At 39.6% G+C, this 27,597-nt stretch overlaps 1 protein-coding gene across 10 annotated transcripts in view; it reads right to left on the reverse strand.

Moving 5' to 3' along the window:
- Nucleotides 1-27,597, reverse strand: part of Nin (ninein) — a 100,323-nt gene that overhangs the window by 36,763 nt on the left and 35,963 nt on the right. For 7 of the 10 annotated variants that reach the window (XM_071607894.1, XM_071607890.1, XM_071607888.1 and 4 more), the window contains 11 exons: nucleotides 15,910-15,949; nucleotides 14,504-14,694; nucleotides 9,299-9,445; nucleotides 8,673-8,840; nucleotides 8,057-8,193; nucleotides 7,599-7,739; nucleotides 7,149-7,323; nucleotides 4,494-4,604; nucleotides 4,022-4,111; nucleotides 1,707-1,845; nucleotides 522-608 (listed from right to left, as the gene is read on the reverse strand). In XM_071607894.1, coding sequence (XP_071463995.1) covers nucleotides 522-608; nucleotides 1,707-1,845; nucleotides 4,022-4,111; nucleotides 4,494-4,604; nucleotides 7,149-7,323; nucleotides 7,599-7,739; nucleotides 8,057-8,193; nucleotides 8,673-8,840; nucleotides 9,299-9,445; nucleotides 14,504-14,694; nucleotides 15,910-15,949 — 1,426 coding nt within the window. The remainder of the gene's footprint in view (nucleotides 1-521; nucleotides 609-1,706; nucleotides 1,846-4,021; nucleotides 4,112-4,493; nucleotides 4,605-7,148; nucleotides 7,324-7,598; nucleotides 7,740-8,056; nucleotides 8,194-8,672; nucleotides 8,841-9,298; nucleotides 9,446-14,503; nucleotides 14,695-15,909; nucleotides 15,950-27,597) is intronic. The other 3 variants (XM_027929644.2, XM_071607895.1, XM_027929646.2) reach the window with 1 other exon arrangement.

The following is a 27,597-nucleotide window of genomic DNA, read 5'->3' on the forward strand; positions in this document are numbered from 1 at the left end:
GAGAAGCCAAGAGAAGTCTCTTCTCTTTTCAAACATTAGGGCAAATAAGACACTAAGATGAACAGATTCTTTCATGTATTGGCAATGTACCAACCTTAGTAGAATATACGTTTTTAAACAGTAGGTAGACATAGGTGTGGAAATTACTGCTTAAACATGACCTCCTCCTAATAAAAATGGTATGTGGTGAGGAAATAGCAGGAGAAGTTTGGCCAACCAGCTTTCTATCCATCCAACAACTACTGAATGACAAACTGGCACAAGGGCAATGTGGCTGGGGGGTGAGTGGCCAGCATACTTGCTGCCAGGCTTTGAGGAGTAGACTTCTTGAGTCAGGATGTTCAGCTCATCACTCAATAAAAAGGAATACTTGGTGTCACTGAATTTCCTGTTGATCCCCCGCTAAAATTATTGGCTGAAAAATAGGACATAATTTGGAACCTGGATATAGGCAGGGGTTTTTTTTTTGGGGGGGGGGGATGGTGAGGGTGGGGATTCACAACTCCACCGTGTGACTGTACCTCTGAAACTGCCCATGATGACTGATGAGAACATCGAGAAGGTAAAGACTAAGTCGAAGGCTGAGCTAGTGCCAAAACACTGTGTGTCTACAAAACAAAGTCTACTATTAGGTAGCAATCCCTTAAGGCAGGGAAGCCCAAGATAGTTTTTCATGTGGGAATATATAGGCAGATGGGAGAAAGGGACCCCTCTTGGGTTGAGACCTCACAGCTAGGATTGACAGTCTTAACCTGGGCTTCCAATCATATGGCATATCCCCAGCTGAGAATCAACACATGGATATAAACCACCCAAAGATGGCCACCTGTGAAGAGCACAACCCAACAGCTGGATGGAAAAGCTGCTGAAATGTATCATATAACCACCCTTGACTAGAGTATATAGGCCAAAATTCAGAGAAAAGGGCTGAAGACCTCTTCCACTCCCCTCCTCTACCCCCTGCTGATTCTACACTAAGTAGGTGAGGGAAGGAATGAACCATTTTGTGAGAAAAGTACTTTCACCCAAGTAGCAGAGAGGAAAGCTATTTATAACAAAAGAACTGATTTTGAGCCGTTTCTGAAATCTGAACTCAATGCATCTGAGCAAAAAGGCAGGCTATCAAGATGGGGGAAAGAGCCAGGAGTGAAGGTCGGATGGTTCCCAAACAACTCTGACTTCCAACCTTGCCCCTGGAAATTTTCCTCAAAGGCACAGGCGACCAACCCTTATTTATCTTATTTGTTGTTCTGCAGAAGCAACAGAGGCATTTAGCATAGCCAGCATAAGAAAACCAGTTACAGATTCTGTGGTTTGCGGTTGGCTCACCCTCCAAAACCATCTTCATACCAGCCAGGCACTCTCAGAGAAAGGATTCAGCAATGGCTCTGTGTCTGAATTCTAACACTCCAAAGGCATGGGTTCTTAGATTTGCAGTCAGTTTGTTTGTTTTAAACAAAGCAAATACTTTAGTGTTTTGATTTTTTTCATTCCTTTGTTGATACATATAAAAATCAGATGGACATATTCTCATACAGACTTCAACGATAAGTGAAAACCTGACCGCAAGTGAAATAGCTCAAAATGAGAATTGACAAAGGCTTTTTTCCCTTCAGATTGCCAGTTTTGCAATTTCACATTCAGTCACAGTTCTTGCAAAGATTAAATGCAAAGACTCTGAAAAGATAATGTCTGAATGTGTTTACCCTGGTCAGGCTCAATGCCGCCACTATTAACATCAAGTTCTTCTGACAGCGAGTTCTTCAAGGGAAGCCTGAATGCTTTGCCTTGTGCACGATACTCTTCTAGCTCGGACTGGAGTTCATCCACTTGGTCTTGTAATACCTGGGGTTTAAAAACCCACACAGGTCTTAGAAGTGACACCAAAATACAAGCAACAACAACAACAACAACAAAAAACAGATGAATAGGACATCATCAAAATAGACACTTTTGTGCTTCAACAAGCACCATCAAAAAAGTAGACAACCCACAGAATGGGAGAACAGTTTTGTTAATTTCATATCTGATAAGGTACTTGTAACTAGAATATATAAAGACTATTACAACTCAATAATAAATATAAGGAACTCAATATAAGAATATAAATATAAGAAATGGGCAAAGGACATAGGATCCTTTAAGATATCTTAAGAAATTTCTTAAGATACTTCCCCCAAGAAAATAAACAATCAGTAAGTATGTAAAAAGATCCACAAAATCATTAAACTATTAGAGAAATGCAAATAAAAACAATGAGGGGATGTCACTTCATGCCCACAAGGATAGCCAAAATAAAAAAGATGCAGAATAATAACTGTTAACCAAGATACAGAGAAACTGGAACTCTCATACTGGTGGGAATGCAAGATGGAAGAGATTTGCCAGTTTCTCAAAAGGTTAAACACAGAGTTACCATATGACTCAGCAGTTCCACTCTTATGTATATGCCCAAGAGAAATGAAAATCTATGTCTTCATAAAAATGGGCACACAGATTTTCATAGTAGCATTATTCATAAAGCCCCCCAAAACTCAAATGTTCATTAACCAATGATAGATAAACAAAACACAATATATCCATATGATAGAATGTTATTCCAACATTAAAAGGAATAAAGTACTGAAACACTTAACAACATGAATGAACCACGGAAACATCATGCTAAGTAAAGGGAGCCAATCACAAAGGTACACACATTATCTGATTTCATTTTTTGTGAAAAGCAAAGATTAGGCAAATCTACAGAAAGTAGAAAAGTAATGGTCTAGGGCTAGTGATCATGGGAGTGACTGTGGCTAGGTAGATCAGGGATTTCTTCTTGGGGCGAGGAAAATATTCTAAAATTGACTGTGGTGATGGTTGCCCAATTGTGTGGATATAATAAAAGACATTGATTTGTACATTTTAGATGGGTGAAATATATGGTATGTAAAGTTGTTTTAAAAAGTGAATGGACTGGGATGAATTTTATTGATGAATTCATTACATTTAAAGACATTGAAAGCAAACAGTCCATTTGATTAGGACCAAGAGCTGTAACTTAATTATAAAAGCAGAAGAAATGTTTCTTTTCTCAAAAGTGCACGTGCACCTCCTGAGAAGGCAGCCCAGAAACAAGCTCATCAGGAGGGATCTGCTTTCCCCACCTCCGCTCAAGTGTAATTTTTATCTAAAGCAGGTAGAACTCAGTTAACCTTGTTAAAATAGACTAGTATTTCTGGTTTAAGGGGGGAAAAAATCCCAAATTCCTAAGCTTATGGAAGTTAATTTAGGAAAATAAAAAGAGATTCCTCTAAAAGAGTGTTTTTATCTCTCCTGGTAGGTATTGGGAATGGTTTATTATAGAAACACTTGAATGGTTTCTGCTTCATTTGTTTTGTAAAAAAGGAACTTATTCAAAAATTAAAAAAAAAAAAAGAAAAAAAACAGGACAAAACTAAATTACGCCACATTAGGCTGCAATGATCAATCAGGAAAGGCTAACTTTGGAAAAAGCACATCAACATGGCAATATCATATTCCTCCACTCGGCTTAAAATTATATTTTCCTCTAAGCACTAGTAACTTTTGATCTAGATAAAGCAGACCTAAATGCAGTTTGCAGATTCCCTGATGCAGGATATTGACTAACCATATATATATATATATATATATATATATATATATATATATATATATATTTTTTTTTTAATTTGTTCTAATTAGTTTTACATGACAGTATAATGCATTTGACTCATTGTATACAAATGGAGCACAACTTCTCATTCCTCTGGCTGAACACTGACTAACAATATTAATAGCCAACTTCCATGTAAGTGCTCTGCACATTGGCTCGTTGAATCTTCACAACCACCTGATGAGTAGGTAGGTACTCTTGTTTTCACAGCCCTCTAGAGGAGAAGGTGAGGCACCCACAGGTTGAAGTGACCTATTCATGGTCATATAGCCAAGAAGCGGTGAGCTGGGATTTGCATGCATGCCCCCCTCCTGCACTCACGTGTTCTCTCCAGCCACTCACCCTGCACTGCTGCTCATACTCATTTCTCATCTGAGTCAGCCTTTCTTCTTGCAGAAAGAATTCAGCACTGCTGGGATCTAGGTCACCAAACTAGAAGGTGAAAGGGCAAAACTGTCATTTTCCCCAAATGCCCTTCTTTGACCTATCACATACCTATCACATACCAGTTTCTGTGTCACCCAGGCTCTTGAGCATGAGAGGAATGCAGTATTTAAGCAGAAACATCATCAACCAGAAGACAGGGAGAACATACGAGAACAATGTGTTCAACTCAGGCAGGGATGACTTCTTGGTGGCAGGCAATGTTTTCCTTCATAACCACTCACTAAATTATATCCCTGCAAAGTTACAACTTCCTTTAGGTACCCAAATAATTCCCTAATAAAAATGTTCTTGGCATTGCTTCTGCTCCTTTGAATAAAGACAGACACATTGGGCAGCCCATCAGGAAATCAGATTTAGACTGATTTACCTTTTCAGCTAACACATTGTCCAAATTTCGCTGAAGTTTGTTTGTCAGATTCTCATACTCTGCCAACTTCTCTGCATTTTCCAGAAGCTCATTTTCCAGGCGACTGTTTTCCTGAAGAAATTTAGGGAAATTAAATATGGCACAGATTAAGAAATAAGCAAACTGTTGTATCATTTTATATGAAGCATAAGTCAGTGTTCTCAATTAAGAAAATTTGCCCATCTTGAATGGAAATGAAAATAAACACAAAGAAGTTGATATCTAAATCACAGCCCAAACGTCTGCCCTTTTTAAAAGAAATCTCATAGAACACGGTGTCCAATATGTTAGCCAATAACAGTCACATGTAAATACTGAGTGCTTGAAATATGTACAAAGATGAGTCGTAAGTGTAATATATACACTAGATTTTGCAGAGCACAAATATATAAAATAGGTCAGTAATTTTTTTGTATACTGATTGCAATTTAAAACAATGCCTTCGAGATATTGGACTAAATGAAATGATTTGAAATGAATTTTACCTTTTAATGTGGCCATTGTAAATTTGAAATTACATATCTGGCTTGTATTCTATTTCTACTGAACAGCACTGCACTAGAGTATTTTTTGAGGATGTGTATTATACTTATTAATGCATATGAATTAAATAAGTGGGTTTCACTTGTAGTGAAACTTAGTAAATTAAATGAAATATTCTCAATGTATTGTCCAATGAAGGAAAACTTGTTACAAAGTAATTTGTCCAGCCACCAACAAAAGAGAACTCAGAAAAGCTATAAAAAGTAGGGTAACTCTAAAATCAATTTTCATTTACTGGTATTATAGTTTGATTTATAAATTAATTTTGGTTTAAGGATGTAAAAGCTATACATTTAAGTGGTTCATATTTATACATTTTTTTAAGTTATAATAAGATAACATCAACCAAAACTCACAAAAAGTTTTAATTAATTTAAAAGGATCTGTACATAAAGTACTTTTTAGAAAGATTTCTACTCACATTGAAAAAAAAAAACCACCAGACATGCTATTTGACATATTTTCTTCTCCAATGGTAAAGACTGATTGGAAGAATGTTATTTCCAAAGCACATTTTGCCAAAAGAATATGGAGCCAGTATATTTTTAACATATTCTTGTTCACACCCTCACATAGCAATATGGAGTAAAGAAAAAAATGTACTTGAAGCATTTAAAAAAAAATACTACCTTCCCCTAAAAATGCCAGTTCTATACTCTAGCCTTTCAAAGTGTACCTAAACTTATGATGCTAAAATAATAAGGAACAATCTTTACGTATCAGGCACTGTTCCGGTACTCTGAAAGATGCCCAATCAGACAGATACTGACTACAGGGAACAATCAGGAGCTCAGGAAGAGAAGCAGATGTGGATACAACTATGATGCAAGAGTTAATTGCACTATGAAGACACAAGAGTAAAGGTAATGGGAATGAAAAGGTACAGCCCACAGTATCAGGGAAAACAGTGAAGGAGCATAAAAGTGTTCTGTCTCTGAGTGCAGTGGGGTAGGGGCATGGTTCTGGGAGTTGCTGGCAGGAGCTGAGGCTAGAAAGGTATGAGGATGGGAACTCTTTCAGTGGCCTCAAATATGAGCACTTTTTTTTTTCTTTTGACAAAGACTATCAGCTTGATTATAACTGATCTTTACGGTAACTGATGGCCATATGAAGGTAGGAGAGATGGGGAAAGAACTGTTAGGGCCCATATAATCAGCTAAGAAATCATGATGAATTCAGAGTCTAATCAGAGGCTAGGGAAATGCAGAGGAAGGAGATAAATCTGAGAGGTATTTCAGAGCATCAACACAACTTAGAAACTGATGAGTGATGATGACTGAGAATTTTAACTCCTGGAACTTATAGTGCATGGTGATGACATTGATTAGGGAGAAAATTCAGGAGTTGAAAGAACTGCATGATTAGGAGTCATAATTGGCTCAGTTTTTGATGTACGGAGTTTCAGGAACATTTCATAACAGCAGCGGTAGCATTTCCAAAGTACTTATTTTCCAGATACCATACACATATCATCGGATATAACCCCCACTTCAAAGGGTAAATGTTATTATGGTGCCCATCTGTACATTAGGAAACAGTTTGAGTAATTTCAGCTAAGTATACGCTGACACCCATGTTTGAGCCATGCCGTCTGACTCTAGAGCTCCTGCATCATATTTTCTGTGTGAGTCCAATAAAGAGAAGGAATGTCCACTCCTCCACCAAGAGAGAGGAAAGCAGGGAAGACAAATGAGAGAAGAGGCACATATGGAAGCTAAACAGAAACTCAGAGGCCTCTGTGTGGCAAGAGGTAAGTTTACTGCAGAGAACAAGGTAGGTGGGCAGAGAAGGGGAAGTAGGACCTGAAGATACAGATAGGCTAGGAGGACCAGATACTGGAATGAGGGTGTCAGTTAAGTGCCCAACATCCCTGAGGACCCAATACAACACTATCAGCACACCAGAAGCCTGCATAACCCTGAAATCCAGGTCCTAGCAGGGTCCCTGCCATGTCTGGATCATGACATGGTGGGGCAAATGTATCAGAGTGAGCCCTGTGTGGACTAGCCCTCTCAGAGCTAAAGCTTTGCATGTGGCAAATGCAGAAGGGATCCCAGCCTTTAAAGAGATTACCTTTAAAGAGAGGGCAAGGCGGTCCCGAATGTAGTTCTCCTCTGTTTTTGCCTTTTCGATTTCCTGTTCGAGTTCCAAGCGCTGCTTGCCCACCTGCTGCAGGATCTGCTCCCTCTCTCTTCGGAGTTCATTTTTTAAGGCTGCTATACGTTCCTTGTACTCTTCATCTAGTTTTCTGTAAGGAGGAAAAATTGACAAGCATCCATCAGATCCCCTGGAGTTCCCTACGTGGATCTATCAACATTGGAAACAGAGTTAATGAGATTGGAAGCACTTTTGAGAAAATGTCTAATGTGTCTTGTTTTCCTTGAGGCTTGACCACATCTAAATCTCTGCAGCCAGATGTGGCCCAACAGGCAGGCAGGCAGGCAGGCAAAGCATCCCTTGCTCTGTTCTGGCCCTATGCCTGGCAGGTGGGAAAGGATCTGGCCCTTGCCCAACCATTCGCACCTAAGGTTGTACTCATTCCGCCGCTCTATGGCCGCATGGTGATCATCCACTTCTGAAGCCATTAGTGACTTAAGTTTCTCAGCCTTGTCCAGGTCTGACCGTAGTTTCTCTTTTTCTCTGACCACTTGATCAACTCGTTCCCTAGAATCAGAAATACACTGAGTTAACAGAAAACTATTTCTAAGCAACAAGTAGACCCCGAAGAGCTCTTATCTGGCTTGCTTAATACAAAAACAAAACCAAGACAACCAAACCCCACCCCAAACATAAAGCTTTTCCATAGTTCCCTTCAAAAGCCTACATGCCAGACTAAGTTCCACCTCATTTTCCTACAGTTTAAGGAAGATCTGTGCAATAGATATGGAGGACTAGTCACATTATGCACACAGAATGTAAAACTGTTTACCGGACTTGTTGGACAGGTGGGAAAGGGAACGGAACAGGAGAACTTGACTTACAACAAATGCCGGATCTCAGCCTTAAAGCTGGCCAGAGCTGCCTGGTGAATGCTGTTCTTGGTGACCAAAAGTTCATTTTCAAGAGCTAGTGTCAATTCTGTCAAGTTGACATTTCCATCAAGGCTGAAATCCAAGGCCTGGAAATCAGAACATAGCACAATTTCAAGACAAACCATAGATCTACCTTCTGAAAGCAAAAAATGTAAAGGTTACATAAACTTGGAGAACTGAATACAGCTTAGATATTGGGCAATTATATTTCTTTAGAGACTACTTCAGAATAATCTTCAATCCAGAACAGAACAGTTTTTTCCTAAAGAAAATATAACATGTTTATTTGTTTCTCTTTAAAAAATACTGATACTATAAATAAACACAAATAATAGAGCTCTCATCTTTACCAGCTAGAGATCAGTTAAGCATATTTCTCATGTCAAAAACTCTGGGGTTAAAATTATGGGAAGTAGTTAGCAACAGGGGGTAGAAAAGTTACCTCTTATCTGAGAGCTTGTGAACAGAATAATCATTAAAGATAAATCACAATGAATCAAGAGTTTCAAAAAAAATTGAAAGTTTCCAAGATTTGCTATTTTTCCTCCCATTTTAACTGCCACACCTTTAGGATCTCCTGGCTGTTCTCAATGCCCTCTTCCTGCCAGGTGTCTAGTATTCTCTCTACAGATGCATGGCCCATCCCATCATCCAGGCAGGAGAAGACCCGAAAGCCAATGGTACTCGTCATCGCCGATGGGGTTGTGGTACGACGTCCACTCTCATCAAAGGACTAGAAAAGAGAGACTTCAGCAAGCTCAGCTGGACTCCAGGCATTTCAACTAGATGCTGGTCAAGACTGAAACTGGTCAGTGCTGACCACAGAGAGCAGAATTTAATTTGTGCTGCTAGGAAAAAATACTTCATGCAGTGCCTTTGATCTCTGTTCCCAGGTGAGCCAAGACTACAAAGCTTATCAAAAACAACTATTTTTGACATAGATGGGCTGGCTCTCTATTTAACACCAGGTTTCTCTGACCCCGAGTTGACATCAAGAGACATAATTAGTGGCCTTCCCACTCTGTAATTTATGGTCATTTCTCAAACCCAAGTTTTCTTCCTGACAGGTTAGTCTTTCTTATTCTCCTTTTGCTTTGCGCTCTCTCTTTGGCATTTTACTTCAGACAACAGATTAATTAATTAGAAATTACTAAGTGGGTTCTAGCTTTCACTTACAAAGAAAAAGCTTACCTGCATGGAGAGGTGCCTTTTCAGTTGTCTGTAAGGAGTAGAGGCTGACGGTGTAAGGGATTTTCCATTTTTAAACAAGCCATAGAAAAAATCTTCTACACTCATTGTGCCATTGGGATCAAGATTATGAAATACTTCTTCAAGCATCTGAAAGAGAGTCATCACATATTTTAGATGCTTCACTGAAAATAACATAAGGCCCAGGATCTACTTCTGGCCAACAGAAATCAACACCACTGTTGATTCTAAGACTCCAGAAATATAATTATGTCCCTTTACTCTCATTTGAACTAAATGCACTTTCCTTTCCAGTATTGATATACCTTCTCCCTCACACAAACTAAATAAAATTCCATTTTCAACATCTCCATAATTTAATAGAATGTAGCAATTAACTTTCTTTACTCCTAGAGTAGGCAATCTTTAATGATGCCATGTACTTGCAAATTAAAATTTTGCTTAAAAAATAAAGATTTAGCTTTCCAGCATTATAATAGTAGAAATTAATAGGTCATTCTTCACACCTGCAAACTGTGGTGACTCTAAGTGACGTTTGGCTTACATAAAAATTTGAAATTGGCTCACTAGCACAGCATAATTTGGTCTGGGAGAGATCGTAATGACTTAAAGAGTTTGGGTCTGAAACCCATACTTGGAGGTTAGAACCTTACTTGGAACAACACTGTATGTGCTGGAATTTTGTTTTAGCCCAGAAGAGACAAAGATTTGGTGAGACAGATTTTGTGTGTGTTCCAAGAGATAAAAGACAAGGAAGCTTCAACTGACTCTTACACCCTCTGAGAATAATCAAGTGGTCCTCATCATATAACAAGGACCCCAGCCCCATTCAGAGGCTTGCCTTGGAGATGGTCTGTTCCTTAGCCTCACAGAAAGGGGAACAGAGCAGTGTGCATCATTGCAGCCCCAAGAAACGGTTTAAAGGCAAAGATCTCCTATTGGAAGTCAGTGTCCCTTTATTTTATGGGGTAGGTTTTTTTTTTTTTTTTCTAAAGGAAAACACCTCCCATGAACAAAATAGAAATCACATGGGGTTCTTATTAAAATGCAGAGTTTGCTATAGTAAGTCTGAGGGAGGGGCCTGAAATTCTGCATTTCGAACAAGCTCCTGGGGGAAGCCCAGGTCACTGAGTAGCAAGATTCAATAAATAACAAATTTATTCTTGTGGCCTTAAAACTTATAACTAAGTCCATTCTAACATAGGTTTAAATTCTCTGTGACACATCCTCAAATTTTTTAACATTCATTTCTTAAATCTGAACTATTGCTATGATTTGTGTCATCTCATGATTGATGTTGTTCTTTATGTAAGTGCTGGAGGCATCTCTTTTATCAATGCTCCCCCCCACACCCCTCACACCAAATAGGAAACATCTGTCTCCATTCTGGAGAGGACTCTGAAACAAGGAAACTATTCTAAAGGGTGGAAATCTTTGGAACAAGTAACAGTTTCTAACAGAGAATCTAGTAATCAAATCCATGGAAAGGCATTTAGGACAAGCTGCAGAGGCTGCCAACATCCCTTAGCTTTTTGGTCTCATTTTCATCAACCAAAAGAACACTCTCCGATATCAGTATGGAGGATCCTCCAAAAACTAAAAACAGAACTACCCTATGATCCAACTACACCACACCTCAGCATTATCCAAAAGTGTCAAAGTCAGCATACTATAGTGACACATGCATTCCCATGTTTAAAGCAGCACAATTCATCATAGACAAGCTACAGAATCAGCCTAAGTGTCCTTCAACAGATGAATGGATAAAGAAAATGTATATATAGTGAATGGAGTTTTAGTCAGCCATTTGCAGGAAAATGGATGAAACTGGTGAATATCATGTTAGGCAAAATAAGCTAGGCTCAGAAAGACAAGTTACTACATATGAAATATGACATGTGGAATCTGGAGGGAATAAAGGGTATCTCATGAAAATGAAAGGAAGAGGAAGAGGATCAGGGGGAAGAAGAAGGGGAGGGCAAGAGAAAGTCCCGGGGACTAAAATTGATCAAATGCATAAACAAATATGCCACAATGAAAACCATTGTTCTGTATGATTAATATGTGCCAATAAAAAATATATATGTGTGTGTATTTATTTATTTATTTTTAAGAACACTCTCCTGTAGGAGGAGAAGGAGGAGGAGGAGGCTTTCAGAACCACCAAACCAAAAGTTATGATGAAATCCAGGCGCCCTGGCTGAAGCTAGCAAGGCACATTTTACCTTAGACCCACATCTAGAACTGCAAGGACATTTTTGCTCCCCATGATGCACTAGCCAGATCTTTAAATAGTTGATTTTCCAATGTGTGAGTTAGGAAATAATGTATCAGGATAGAGATCAAAAACCCAAATATGAGCAGAGCCCAGAAGATGATGGAGACAATGGAGAGGGTGGTTTTAAGACATTGGAAAGTGGTGAGAACTCACTGGACACCTGACCACATGTCCTTCCCAAGGAGCCTACTACATCTCACGGCCTGCAGAAGTGGGCAAGATCTTTGGATTTTTAAAGGAAAATCTCCCAAACTTAAAGTGTACCACACAGTTCAATTTTTAAAACCTTGAGCCAGCCAAAGAAAATGACTTTGGGATTAGATGTGGCATCTGGGATGCTGGTTTGCCATCTCTACCCCTTAGTTGTCCTCCCTTCTGGAAAGCAAAGTGCTAGTTAGAGCTGTAAGAGAGGGGCTCCAATTCCCCCTCAAGACAACAGCGGGCAGCAGTGACCTTACTGTCTTTATCTATACAATGAAGGGGTGACTAAAGCTCAAATGGCTTTCAGTTGTAAAATCTAGGATTCCAAGTGGCATGTTAACAACATCATCCTTAACTCCCAGCTCCTCTGTGGCTTAGAGCAAATCATAAAAAACACTACAGAATCACACAGTTTTTCTTTAGGAGAAAAAAAAAAAGAAAGAAACCGCTAAATAAAAGTTGTGTTTAATAAGCAATCCTTTATTCATACTCAAACCAGAGGAAAAAATCTTTATTTCTTCTCCCAGGTTTTGGGAACTCTACTACTCTTATATAATGACTACGGTTTATTCCAAGAATTGTTTTTGGATAAATAATCCAAGTTTGTGCAATATTTCTTGGCAAAAACAACCCCAGGTTCTGGGTACTGCACTAGTTTATAAATTAGGAGGATGATTGAATTTTATGACTCAGAGTCACCATTGAGGGCTGGGGTTATGGCTCAGTGGTAGAGCGCTTGCCTCGCATGTGTGAGGCACTGGGTTCAATTCTCAGCACCACATAAAAATAAATGAATAAAAAAAAGGCCCATCAACAACTAAAATAATATTTTTTTAAAAGCCACCATTGAAAAATAAATCACCACTATATACATGAAAAAATGTTCAACATCACTAGCAATTAGAGAAATGCAAATCAAAACCACTCTAAGATTTCATCTCACTCCACTCAGAATGGCAGCTATTATGAAGACAAATAACAATAAGTATTGTTGAGGATGTGGGGAAAAAGGTACACTAGTACACTGTTGGTGGGACTGCAAATTGGTGTAGCCAATATGGAAAGCAGTATGGAGATTTCTTGGAAAATTGGTAATGGAACCACCATTTGACCCAGCTATCTCTCTCCTTGGTCTATACCCAAAGGATTTAAAAACAGCATAATTCAGGGACACAGCCACATCAATGTTTATAGCAGCACGATTCACAATAACTAAACTGTGGAACTTAGATGCCCTTCAATAGATGAATGGATTAAAAAAATGTGGCATGTATACACAATGGAATATTACTCAGCAGTAAAAGAGAATAAAATCATGGCATTTGCAGGTAAATGGATGGAGTTAGAGAAGATAATGCTAAGTGAAGTTAATCAATCCCAAAAAACCAAATGCTGAATGTTTTCTTTGATATAAGGAGGCTGATTCATAGTGGGGTAGGGAGGGGGGGAGCATAGGAGGAATAGACAACTCTAGATAGGGCAGAGGGGTTGGAGGGGATGTGAGGGGGCATGGGGTTATTAATGATGGTGGAATGTGATGATCATTATTATCCAAAGTATAGGTATGAAGACATGAATTGGTGTCAATATACTTTGTATACAACTGGAGATATGAAAATTGTGCTCTATATGTATAATAAGAATTACAATGCATTCTGATGTCATATATAAATTTTAAAAAAGCAGTCAAGTAGTGTACAATGACTACATATACAAGTGAGGAAGAAAACATTAAAAATAAAATAATAAATTTTCTGCAAACCAGGATACTGGGAAGTTTTTGATTATAAATTTCTTTGGGAGAGGGGATAGGAAAATACTACCACTTATGGAGTGAGCAGATAGCAGGGTTTCAAATATCATTATAATCAAAGACCCCAAAGCTACCACTGTAGCCCTAACCTCTAACTCCCTAATCTTTATTTTTAGCTTTTTGAAAAACATCTCTTGGAATTACTTACATTCTTATGTTTCACAGCTATTCATGCATTTAGTCCTACAGAGCCCTTCTTATTTTTTCAGAAAATGTAAAGTTTGAAATGTTACCAAGTGAGACTCTTTGGGTGGCTCTTTTAAGACTCTGTACTTTCAAACAACCAACTTACCCTTTTCCATTTCCTCATGACCAGAAAATGGTAATGACCCCTGGTTGTGACAGCTAACCCAAAGCTCTTCTCATACAATAGGCAAAGGCAGCCGAGACCATCCTTAACTCCCAGCTCCTCTGTGGTTTAGAACAAGTCATAAAAACTTTTCCCATATATTGCTCAATCTGCTTAAGGATCCAGGGATGGCATTGAGATATTCTGTCTAAAAACCTAAACTTAATAGCCTGGCTTTCAAAATAGTCCCCCAACTTAAATGTGTGAAACTCCCTGCTTAATTTTTCCTCCATGCTTTCCCATGTGTTCCTTTGTGATTGACATCTCCTAACATCATAGCTCAAAGAGCTAGGGTCTGGTAGTCTCATACAGGGTAACAGGCTTAGCACTGTAAGGGGCACACAGTATGCACAAAGTATCAGTTTTTCTTTCTCATAAAACAATATGAATCCCTCAAAAGACAATATCTTCAAGAATGACTTCTTAGGAGGAAAGAAAATAGTCTCTAACAAGCTGCAGGAAGCTATGGTATGGCTGTCCCTGCCTGTGGCCAGCTAGGAGCTTATCATCATTATTGTTCCCGAATCAAAACACTACAATGCTTACCTCCCCATTAACATTCTGCAAACCATACTGCTCGCAGATGGAGACCAGCTTCTTCCGGTTCAGGTGACCATCCCGGGTGATCCCCAGATCATCACAAACCTCCTGCAGTTTCTCCTCTATCCAGTCTTGGGGAGGGGAAGACCCACTCTGTGAGGCACTCAAGTCATCTGGGTTCCAAAACCGTAGCTGGCCTGAAATCAGAGTGCACACAGTATTGTCTCCAAAGGAAGTACAAAGAAAGAGTGAATGCCTATTCTCAAAAAAAAAAAAAAAGTACTTTTGAAAATAAATATTATATTAAAAAAGTTGAATATTATAAGAAATGTTGACCCCCTTCTTATTTGGTCCTGATGTTCCAACATAAACTTTTTTTTTTTTTTTAGAACCAATAGATAATTTTTTGCTCCATGGCAGTCAAACTGAGTAAAGAACATCCTTCCTGTGCAGTACCACTCATACTGGTTTATCCCAACTAATAACATCAGAAGCTTAGGTGGTCATCTGATCACATGAGAAGGCTGGTCGAGAGCCACCCTAACGTGTTCCAGGCCCTGAACAACTACAGGTTCCAGTTTTATTTCTATTATCTAAATACTAGAGCATCTTTTACTAAGAAAAAAAAAAAAAAATTCATGATGATCATCTCAAGATTTGCCTCTTTCCAAAGTCTGCACATAAGAATATTCTGACCTATAGAAAACAAACAATCCAACTTCAAAGAACTACAGGTTGCAAGTTTCAAGTTCCTATTATTGGTAATATGAAGGGTAATTTCTATTTGAAGACAGAGATCAAACTACTTATTTAAATATCAAGAATATTTATCCTCTATTAAAAAATCTCTACTTCTAAATTGTCCACTTACATATTAGAGAGTCTTTAAAGTTGTCACTTAAACATGAGATAATTACTGGCACAATTTTGTGTGCGGGAAGAACGGAGATCTAGAGAGAACGTGTTGTAAATACATTTAAGCACAGTTAATCCCAGATAGGTAGTGAAGTGGCTTGAGAGCTTGTCAGCTGGACCTCAGTGCCACCTGGTGGTCAGAGGATCAATTGTGTTCCAATGCTTTTTATATACATTTGAAATTGCAAGGGATGCATATTAAAATGCTATTTAGGTTAGGTTAATATTTAGGTTATGGCTGTTAACAATTAATTAAAAGGTTTGTATCAAGAGAAATTAGTCACATTGTAGTTGCCATCTTTTTCATGATGTTAAAAGCCAGGAGTTTAAAACTATGAGCTATCAACTGCAATTGAATTTTCTGTGGCTTCTGTTCCTAATGTTTATTCTCAACTAGCCTCCAGCATAAGATGCGGGAGGTAGGGTATGGGAAGTGCTCTATGAATGGCAGCCCAGCCCTCCCCTCCCCAGCAGGTCCCCACATGCTCAGCTCTTACCTTCTGCTTCATACTCCTCACCGCGTTGCGTCTTCCAGTGCTACGGAGGACAAGAGATGATTAGTGTGCTTTTGAAATTATTCAAAAAGAAATCCTAGCTTTTCCTAAACCAGATTACATTCTGGCTCTGAAATCATCATCTGGGTGGGCCACATGATTTTAGGGCCTGCCAATGCTTCTATCCAGGAGGGTTCTCTTCAGTTAACCAGATGATTCCTATGACACTGAATATGGTCTTCTGCAGACTGTTATAAGGATTTGTCCTTCTCATCTGGGAGGTCACTTATTCAACAGCAAAACCTATCAAAACCCATTAAATTAAGCTGAAGTAAATATTCGGAATCCATTAAGAAAACAAGATTTTGTATGCACGCATTTATGAACTTCTTGTTCAATAAATGTGTATTGAATGCTTATTTTTATGCTAGGTCCTAGTAATGCAGTCATAAAGAGAGCCAACACATTTCCTGCCTCACAAAGTGCATATGCTAATGAGGACAAGCTGACAAGAAAACAGGAAGTACACGGGAGGATGTTTTAAGTGCTGTGATAGGGAATTTCAGGATGCTGTGATGATGCCTACATGAGACACTTCAGACTCACTAGACAGGGTAGATTTCCTAGAAGAAGCAAGGTCTAAGCTGAGACCCCCAAGGATGAACTAGAGAGAGTGAAAAAAAAGGGGCAGTTATTGTTTTCTTCTGAAGCAAGCAGGTACGAATAAGCTTTGTGTGCCTGTGGCACAGTGAGCAGAGAAATGCAAACCAAAAAATGGGAGGCTAGAAAGCTTGAGCTAAATAAAATATATATTACCAGTAAATTTCAGTAAAAGTAGTAAAACTTATCTGAATTAGACCATTTAGCCATCTTATCATGCTATGTTTCTACTTTTTAGTGAGTCTTCCCCAGGGTCACAGCACGTAGTTTATGTACTGGCAAAACCACCGAGCCAAGGGCACAAGTCAGGACCAAAATCCACCATTGCCCACTTTACAGATCTTCTTCCAACCAGCTGCAAACATAGGTCTTCAGTGGCTTTGGCCTTTCCAGCCAGCTGCCCAGTGCTCCCACTTCTACTGAGAGGTTTTGTGACCACTGGCAAAAATATAACTCTGTCAAGGTAGGTGACTTTGATAACAAAAAACCAGCCCATTCTCTGGGGAGGCCAAACTATCTAAGATGAATTAATTTCTTTGAATCCTGAAATAAACTGAGCAGCAAAAACAGGCCTTGTTGCCACCTGTCTCCAGACCTGGATTCCTCATGGCAGATGGAGTGCCACCTGAAAAATCCTTGGATTAAACACTGTCTTTCAGCAGTTTGTTCAAATTGGCCTGAGCTGAGGTTCTTCTTTTGGGCCACCTAAGCACATGTACTTCATTCTCCACACTCCCTGTAGTTCTCTTAAATGAGGGTCAAGTAGCTACCATGATTTCATAGCTCCTTATTTCACTTACAAAAACACTGGAAATAGCACAGATTCAGGAGCTGGCCTAAATGTAAACCTCAAACTGACAATGCTCAGACAGAGTATTCTTGTCACACAGAAGGCACCAAAAGGCCATAACTCCAAATGAATATGTTCACCATGGCTCATTCAGGTTACAATTGAAAGTCACTAGCATACAAAGGGGATGATGATGAATCAGTAGGCACAGTGTGACCTTGATTTTTTTCACAACTACAGTTTTATCAGCTCACGGTGATAAAGGCAGGTGGTGTGCAAGGCAGGGTGGGAACAAGGGGTGAGTGGCAGAGTCAACAGTCCTCCATGGATTTCTTTACTTATTGCTAGTCAGAATTCAACTGTATTTTATATATGAAATTTAAATCAATAAAGCCCCACTAGTAAAAGTATCTTGCCTGCTGTCCCTCCATATTTATTTCCTTATTCAACAGAGCAAATTATTTAAATACTCACTCTGCTGTGGTATCCCCAATTATGAAAATTCATTATTCAACATTTAAACACTCTAGAACTAAATCCATTAAACCAACCTACAACAAATCAAATACGGTTTATGATCTAAGAAGTGTAGGTCAAAATAAAACCTCTCAAACCACAAATGAGATGATTTTTAATAGCAGACACTGATGGGAGAAATGCTAGGAGATATGTTATCTCTGAACCCAAACCAGAAAGAGAGCTCCAGCTGGGATTCCTACTTAGAAACATGCAAACCTGCAAGGAATCCTTGGTAACACCTTCTAAAGCAATGAACTATGTGTTGTTACACAAAAGTTGATTTACTAACTTTGTTCATTCACATCTTAATTCATTTTAAAATTGAGTTAAAAGAACTAAGGTGCATAGAATTTCTAATATACTGTTTTCCAACGTATCACCATCTATGGGACTGTGTGCATATTTCAGGTTGACAGGGACAGTGCATGCTTGATGGTTTTTTTCTTCAATTCTCACTCCCAACTAATAAGAGATTAAGTGTGGAGATCACAGCATAGATCTAGGAGTCAGACTGCCTGGCATCAAATCCTGACTTACCTATCAGGTTGACCTTAGTCAAGTTTCTTGACCTATCTACAAAATGGGAATAAAGTAGTATAGTACAGATTTCACAGAGGTAAGGGGAAAGGGATTAGAATTGTGCCTGTGCAATGTAAAATTTTTATTTTATTGGCCAGGTGTGCGCATAATAGACATGAAATTTATATTTGTAGAAATATTTTTCATTACTATGTTTAAACTTAAAGTAGGGCCTGGGGTTGTGGTTCAGTGGTAGAATGCTTGCTTAGCATGTGTGAGGCACTGGGTTTGATCCTCAGCACCACATAAAAATAAATAAAATAAAGGTCTATTGACAACTAAAACATATTAGAAAAAAACCAAAAACTTAAAGTAGTCTTTTAGGCAGGCCTGAGGACGTATTCCCCTATTCATATAAATTTATAAGAAAAAAGTCAAGCCTCCAGCAGAGGTGCAAAGAATATTGACCATTCACATAAGAGGCAACAAAATTAAATAAATTTGGGGAAAGGTTTATCTCAGTACCAATCAAAGTAGTATAAATTTAAACCAAGAAATCATAATAGTTTGTACTAAATTAGCAAAAGATAAGTTTAAGATACAACTCCTATTACAACTATTATAGTTTAAAATAGTCCTGTTTAAGATGAATGCATAAAGAAACTGTGGTACATATACACAATAAAATATTACTCAGCTCTTAAGAAGAATGAAATTATGGCATTTGCAGGGAAATGGCTGGAACTGGAGAATGTTATGCTAAACAAAATAAGACAACCCCAAGGAACCAAAGGCTAAATTTTTGTGATATGCAGATGCTAATTCATAATAAGGTGGGAGAAAGAATAGAAGTAATTTGGATTGGACAGAGGGGAGTGAAGGAAGGGGAAGGAACATGAGGGTAGGAATGACAGTAGAATGAATCAAACATTATTACCCTATGTGCATATATTATTACATGACCTGTGTAACTCTATATCATGTGCAGCCAGAGGAATGAGAAGTTATACTCCATTTATATATAATATGTCAAAATATATTCTACTGTCATGTAAAACTAATTAGAACCAATAAAAAATATATTAAAAAAGAATGTAAACAATAGATTTGTTTGTATATTACTTGTAGCAATGTAAATGGGTATTATTCCTTTATTAATGAAAATGGCATTATGTGTCAAAAGCAATAAAAATATTCATACTCTTTGACGCAATAAATTTACTTACTATCCAAAGGAAATATAATCAGAGATAGAAAGCAAAAAGCCATAGGCATAAATATGTGTATCGTAGCACTTTTTGTAACAATATTGAAAACAGCCTAAATATTCAACAATAGGGGCATAAAATATAATGATACATCATAATGTAGTCATTAAAAGAATAATTAAGAAACTGTAGGAACATGAAAAAAAATCCTAACAAATGAAAGAGCATAACAAAAATGCCATCTACCCTATGGTTACAGCTGGCAAAACTATTTACACAAACAGACAAAGACTGGAAGGAAATAGAGATAATAAAAATAGATAACATTTTGGGCCGGGCACGTTGGCACACACCTATAATTTCAGGAGCTTGGAGGAGGATCGTGAGTTCAATGCCAGCCTCCACAAAAGCGAGGTGGAAGCTATTCAGTGAGACCCTGTCTCTAAATAAAATACAAAATAGGGCTGGGGATGTGACTCAGTGGCCTAATGCCCCTGAGTTCAATCCTTTGTATACAGCACCCCAAAGAAAAAATAGATACATTTTGGTTGAGGAACCATGGGAGACAATTTTCTACTCTTCTACTGTTATAAATGCTGTTGATGCAATATAAATAGGCACGACTTTCATTCTTTCTTTTGCCCAACTGCCCTCAAGTTCTCACTAAATAAATTAACTCTTGTGACTTAGGGATGGGGATGGAGGAAGGAAGTTCCCTCCCTTTGGTAAGTCCCATTCTGCAACACCTGCAATGCCATCCTGTCTTGTGACAGATGGAGAAGTATTGGTGAGAGCCTGAATGCAAAGGCTACTAATGCCAGTGCCCCCTAAGCTTAGTGGCAGTTGGAAAGATCTGAGACACTCGCCTGAGACTTGTCTGGGGGGACTGAGACTATCCCCTTTGAAATAGCCCAATCCAAAGTATGGTACAGGTTTTGAACCCCAGGCAGCACCTTCACTTAAAAAGTCTCGCATAAACTCTTGAGGCAATTGGGAGTGGTGAGGTAAGGGGTCATTTAAATATATTCTGAAGTCTAGGGGAAATAGTTTCCCAAGCACTTCTCCCACAGCCCTTTGTAAGAAACAGAAACCATCCTGCTAGGAGAAGCAAGCTTATGTTAATGGCCACATTTTCATTCCAAGACCACCTCAGCTGGAGACGAAATTTATTACTCAGATATGATATATGCTATGCTTCTCCCCAGTCTCCACTGAAGGTCTTCTCCTTTAACAAGAGGGAGGTAAGCACATGGCGGCTGGAAGTTTGTTATTAAATTGTAATTTCAGGAGGTGGGGTGTGTATAGGGGGGAGATCCAATTCATTCACAGCTCATTTATTTTCATTCTCATTGCCTGGAGCCAGTTATTCCCATTAAAAAACTGGGGAAGGAGGGGAGAGCAGGTTAAAAGGTTGGGGGATTAGATCATTCAGCTACTGAACAGCACCAATAAAAGGAGGCATCATTCTGGAACAGGGTCCTTTAATTGCTGATGGTTTCCCCAGCATAGTGAAAGCTGGCAGGTGGCCTCTAGACACTGATCTGCCAGAAGCACTGGAAGGGATATAATCATGAAAATCTTTGGATGAGCCAGGCTGAAGGGAGGGACAGTTGCTGGATGCATTCATGAGGAAGGATTTTCCATTTCTTCCTCTTGAAATCCTAGGTAGCCTCTCACTGGAGAAAGAATGGCTATTAAGGCACTTAAACATTATTCTGTAGGACTTCAGCCCCTCCCAACTCTGTGGGCAAAGTTTTTGCAGAATGGATAAGCACAGGGGCTTGGCAGAGAGACTGGTCTGGCTTAACCACTTCCTGAGACCCCTCCAGTACTTCATCTGCCAAGTGGGATGACACTCTTACATACTTAGGGACATGGAGGCATGTGCTTGGCACTTAGGAAAATCAGCTATCATTATCGTTTCAGCTGGAACCATGATGTGGTTAGGCATTTGGACTTCAGAGCTGTACTCCTTGGGTTCATTTTCACCTTTGACCTTTACTGCCAGGGTGACCTTGGGCAAGCTACTTAATCTCTGTGTGCCTCAGTTTCCTTATGCTAAGTAGCAATACCTTTCTCCAAAGTTAGGCTGCATTTTTGGAAAGCACTTGGAAGAGTGCCTGCTATGACTTAAGCACTAAGCATTTGTGAAGTAAATAAGAAATACAAATATGAATCCTAATGGTATGTTCAAAAGTAGGACAAGGGCAGAAGAAATAACAGACAGACCACAGTCAGCTGTAAGAATAACTCAGAAGAGAACCTTTAAAACTACTGTTTTGATATGTTGATTGATTTGATTTAATCATCTCACAATGTACACATATATTAAAACATCATGTATATATTATAAACATACAGAATATGTACATTTATGTATGTTTCATCAGTTCTACCTTAACAAACCAAAATCTACAGTTTTTGACATGGTGATTGTGATGAAGCAATCAACTTTGATTTAATTTAGGATCAGAGCCTCCCCTGGGGACCTTCCCCTACAGACAATGTCCCCTGGGCTGCCACAGCTGGCAGGGACTGTCCTGTGCTTCCTCATTACCATGCCAAGTGTACTGGTCAACAGCCCCATTGAGAGAAAACACAGGGGAAAGGGTCAGAGGTTGCCAAGCCCTAAAATGTCTGCTTCAGAAAGCAGTCCCCAACCCCCCAGGAAGATAAAGGGAGCCCCTGCGCTCACTGTGCATCTCAGTGTCATGCTGGTCATTGTGGCTGGCTCTTGGGTTGTCTACAGCTGGATGAAGGTGCCCTGCACACTTCAGTCACATAGACGACACCAATTTCAGGAATGTTTTTTTAGAGGGACACCTGCTTTGGTGGACTGCAGAGCAGATGGCTTGAGTTTCTCAGATCCCCGGCTTCCAGCCCCAAGGCCGGGCCAGCATCTGCAGGCTTTGGATCTGGTGTGGCCCTTACCCACAATAGCCAAGTTGCCACCCCCCACACGCCATCTGCTCTAGTGCAGACCTTTGTGCCCCACAGAATGTACGGCTAATTAAAATGATTATGGGGGCACACACAGGGCTATTCTTTCCTGGCAGAGGTTGCTTAGCTGATCTCAGCAGCCCCAGAGCATGAAGCAGATTCTTTTTTGAACAGGGAGGGCCTTGCAAGCCTGAAGAGAAGAGGAAGGAAACTTACTAGAATAGCAAAGGTCCCCAGAGAAACTGAGCTGGAATATCCCTTTTAAAAGGGGAGCACATTTAGCAAAATGAGTCACTGTCAAAAAACAACAATCTGTTTAGGGAGAATGCTTATAATGAAAATTTTAGGACTTTTTAGTACACAGTGTCAGTGGCATGGTTCACTCATAGTTCTACATATTTATAAAGTCTGAGTTGGGTACTGGAAGCTAAGTGTGCCCAGGAGGGCTGGCTATTATTGTTTCAACAGGACACACTTTTCCCGGGACTGAGATTCATTTCCCACTCTGCTGCCTTTGAAGGCAAAGGCAAAGGAGGGCCTGACAGCTCAGCTCCCAGTCTCTATTCTGAACTCAAGGACAAGCTGCTCAGTGGCAGGCTGTCACAACCAGAATGCAAATCAATGCCTTAATCTTTAAAAGCAATTAAATGCTACAAGTAAGTGCTGGGGATAACAGGAATGAATGCACAATTTTTAAATGCATACATATCCTACTACATTGCCAAAAATTCTTTAGTACTGCGGGTGTATGGAAATGTAGAATCGAAGAGTCTGAGCTGTAAGCCTCTTCTGCTGTCAAGGTTGGGAGACTGCTTTAGCTTATTGGATTTCAAAGTCCTCAAAGGGAAGGGATATTTTTATATCTTTCCTGCTCATCAGAGTTGCTCGATGGCTAATTAACACTATTTTTCTATGTGGAGCATAATTAATGGGAGAGTTGGAAAATGCTTAATTATTATTAAAATTAATTTGATTTGTTATCTAATAGAAAATAAATATTAGAAATTGTTGATCTGGCCAGGTATGGGGGTGCATGACTATAATTCCAGCAGCTTGGGAAGCTGAGGCAGGAGGATTGTGAGTTCAAAGCCAGGCTCAGCAACTTAGCGAGGTCCTGAGCAACTCTGTGAGACCCTGTCTCTAAATAAAATACAAAATAGGGCTGGGGATGTGGCTCAGTGGTTGAGTGCCCCTGAGTTCAATGCCGGGTACCAAAAAATTAATTAATTAATTAACTGTTCTGGAAGAAAGTGGGACTAGATTCCAAGGGAATTCTTTCTGGGATCAAGTCAGGAAGACTCACTGGGACACCGAAGTCCTAAAGTCTTGTGTGTGTGTGTGTGTGTGTGTGTGAGAGAGAGGGGGGGGGGGGGGTCTTATTATAAGCTTCAAAAGAGCTTCTCAGATCACTTTCAGGTAATCTACAATTGCATCTTGAATGAGTGTTTAATTTCTGGAAATAGCCAGATGATCTAATCAGACTAAAGAAACATAAAAACAAGGACTAGGATGTCAGTAATAAAAACATCCATCCTAGCTGGGCGTGGTGGCACATGCCTGTAATCCCAGAGGTTCCAGAGGCTTAGGCAGGAAGATTGGGAGTTCCAAGTCAGCCTCAGCAATTTAACAAGGCCCTAAGCAACTTAGCAAGACCCTGTCTCAAAATAAAAAAAAAATAAATAGGGCTGGGGATGTAGTTTCAGTGGTTAAGTGCCCCTGAGTTCAGTTCCTGGTACCAAACAAATAAATAAAACAAACATCCTGAGGATGTCACAGCATTTGATGGGGTAGATGGCATAGTAATAAACTGCTTGCTTTGTCAAAGACTGGAACAAAAAATGTTAACATGGATAAGGAGAAAATAGATGTGCTTCCACTACAAAAGATCTCAGCAGAACTTCTGTCAGTTAAGAAGGGTTTGCTCCATAATTAAATATTGACTCTATACAATGTAAATGAATAATTCATAAAGTTTAACTACAAAGTTATGCATATATGAAAATGAACATAAGGGGAAGATAAGTTAGTTTCACACTTCTTAAAGAAGTTTGACTTTTTGTAGGGTAGCAAAGTCAGCTTTTGGTTTTGGTGTGGGTGCTTTTCAACAACTTCCACCCCTATCCTCTCACCCTTGTCCCAACACAACACCTGAATCCACTTGTCCATCCTTGGGCGAATGTGGAAATCAGCTTTAACTTTTTCTCCCAGATTCTTGCTTAAGTTGCAGTGTGTGAGCCAACAGTTTTAGCTTACACTACTATTGTCTACAGTTGAAGAAATCATTGTTTATGGCCCCTTGTTCTTGATAAGAATCTTATTAGACCTGATCTATTCCCTGTGGAGGAAAACAGTTAACAAGGTGTCCCCTGTTTTCAACCAGGACAGAAAGCAAAGTGGCCCTGCCCCAATTGTATTAATTGCACAATCTTTCCTACCAAGTCTGAAGAATACAGAATAGAATAATTGAGAATTCATTTTCTCTTTTCCTTCTTTCCATCTACCTCAAAAGAAACATGAGCATAAAATTCAAGGTCAGTTCAGTAGCTCCTGCATACAAAAGGAGAAAAAATGTTCATTTCCAAACCTTAAAAAAAAAAAAAAAATCTCACTTCTGTTTCTTAATGAAGTAAAGCACAAACAGCGATTATCAAAACCTTCTCATTAATCGCACCTCAGTTTGGAATCGAGAATGTGTCCTTTGTTTGTTGGGTTAATTCAAAGTAGATTGTCCTGTTGAATTGACTTGGGTGAAAATGACGTCACGAAAAAAGAAAAATCACCACTTTTCTTTCAATACTACCCAGAAGAGAGGTCAGATGCCCAAGGGATCCATTTGCCACATAAACACACTAAATTGGAAGGCAAATGCATGTTGCAGCCTGCCAGTGGGACCTACCTGTCACTTGTGAATTAGTGCATTCTGCTTCAGGGTTTCCAAATGAAATTCTGAAACACCACACTTCAGTGTTGAAAATTTAGCTAGATTACAACAGTCTTTTCCCTACAGAGGGCTTTATTGCCTTGTAAACTAAACTTGGTAGGGGAGACATGCTTAATAGCTAGGTTAGATAGTCTCAGTTTCAGCAGGAAAGAATCAAATTGCCTGATAAAAGCACTGGGGGAGGGAGAGGAGGCAGGATGGAGACTATTAAAATGTTTACATTTTATGTCAATGCTTTAACATAGATATACTGAAACAAAAGTCAAACATGATCAAAAACACCTTGTAACAAGGTTTGTTTTCATATGCTCTGTGCAGGGAGGGAGCTACTCCACAGTAACAATGTGGGTTCTCACCCATAGCAGCACATCACAATGGTGCACGGTGAACAGTCACCAGATGAGCTCCGAGTTGCTTGCAGCTAATGAAGCCTGAAGCTTCACATGGGACTTACATTAAATATAAATATAGTTGCTTCAAAGCAATCTCCATAATAGCCTCTCTCATGCTCATCTGCATTTCTATATGTTTTCCTGAGTGGGAGAGAAAGGGTGGAGTTATAGGTAGACTGCAGAGAATTATGACTGCTAAGAATTACTGATTTTGTTTTTCTTGTGGGAAAATGTCTGTCAAATAAGGATTCAGAAAAACACTGGGAATCACTAATCCAGGAGCCCAGGAACGAATTCCTGTCACTGATAGCAACCTCCCTTACTAGCCCTGGAGGGCAAGGAGGAGGAGGTGTTGCTTTTCAGATGATTGCTCACTTACTTTGATGGGATGAGTTCCTAACAGGAATCAAGCCACATGGGGACAGCTTTTGACAGCTGTAACACTGCTTCATCCTACTGCCCACCCTCTGCAAGTCCTCAGGTAAATAAAACTAGTATTAAATTCAACATGGACTAAAATTAGTTTCTTGTTGCTGGATGTGGTGATGCACACCTGTAATCCCGGTGGTTTGGGAGGCTGAGGCAGGAGAATCAAGAGTTCAAAGCCAGCCTCAGCAAAAGCAAGGCACTAAGCAACTCAATGAGACCCTGTCTCTAAATAAAATACAAAACAGAGCTGGGAATGTGGCTCAGTGGTCGAGTGCCCCTGAGTTCAACCCCAGTACCCCCCTTCCCTCTAAATTAGTCTCTCATTGCATAGACCTCCCCTCTTTTAATTTCTGACAATAGGTTCAGGTTTTGGAACTGTCTTCATCCAGAAACTCTGGAATTCCTTCCAGATACTGTAGGCCTAAGGCAAGCCAAGAATTTTACCTTCACCTAAGCCAGGGCCCAGGAATCAAAGGAAACCCAGGACTTAATTAAGACAACTGTCTCTAGCTGCCCATCTGGTTATTCCTTATAAAATATTTATATCTGGGAGAACGAGGCCCACACCCTCCTTCATTATTGCCTGGTAGCACTGACATAAGTCTGAGCCCAAAGAACAAATTCTTAGTACCTCCACAGACAGAAGACAAGAGGGACTCAGGCAACCAAAATGGGAGGAAAAAAGAAGCCAACTGTACAATGAAGAACTCCTGACAGGTTCAGACTCCTTGTGAGAGTAAATGAACTCCACAGGTCACTCAGAATTGCTTCCACCCCACAGTCCCCAGTGGAAGCCACTCTAGAATGGGGAAGCTGTCCTAGACAGCTTCTGTAGAAGGGCAGGTTTTCAGAGTGGGCCTGTGCCTCCCAACATGTGAACTTCTGTTGGCTGACTGAGTGGCTCTCGATTGCTGAGGCTAATGCAGTAACCGGCCAGGAGGAGGTTGCACATTCACACAGGGCGTGCAACAGGACTGACACACTGACAAAAGGACAGTGTGAGGCGTTGTGTATCAGCAATGGCATGAGTGTGATCTGCATCCAGGGTTGCTGCACAGGGCTGGGATTTGCCCTTTCGACTGCCAAAGGGAATGTTGAAAATGCTACATGAGAAGCTATTCATTTTTTTAAAGAGATGAATTGTTTTGAAAAATGACAGGATCCACTTATAAAACACTTGATTTTTAGGCAAGAAATAGGTGGTTGAGCTTTGGTTTGAACACACCTTTAGCAATAAAAAAAAAGGTGGGGTGGGGAACAGGACAAGAATGGTTGAACACGCTATCAAAGCAG

This window comes from Marmota flaviventris, chromosome 2 (genome assembly GCF_047511675.1).
Source record: "Marmota flaviventris isolate mMarFla1 chromosome 2, mMarFla1.hap1, whole genome shotgun sequence".
NCBI lineage: Eukaryota > Metazoa > Chordata > Mammalia > Rodentia > Sciuridae > Marmota > Marmota flaviventris.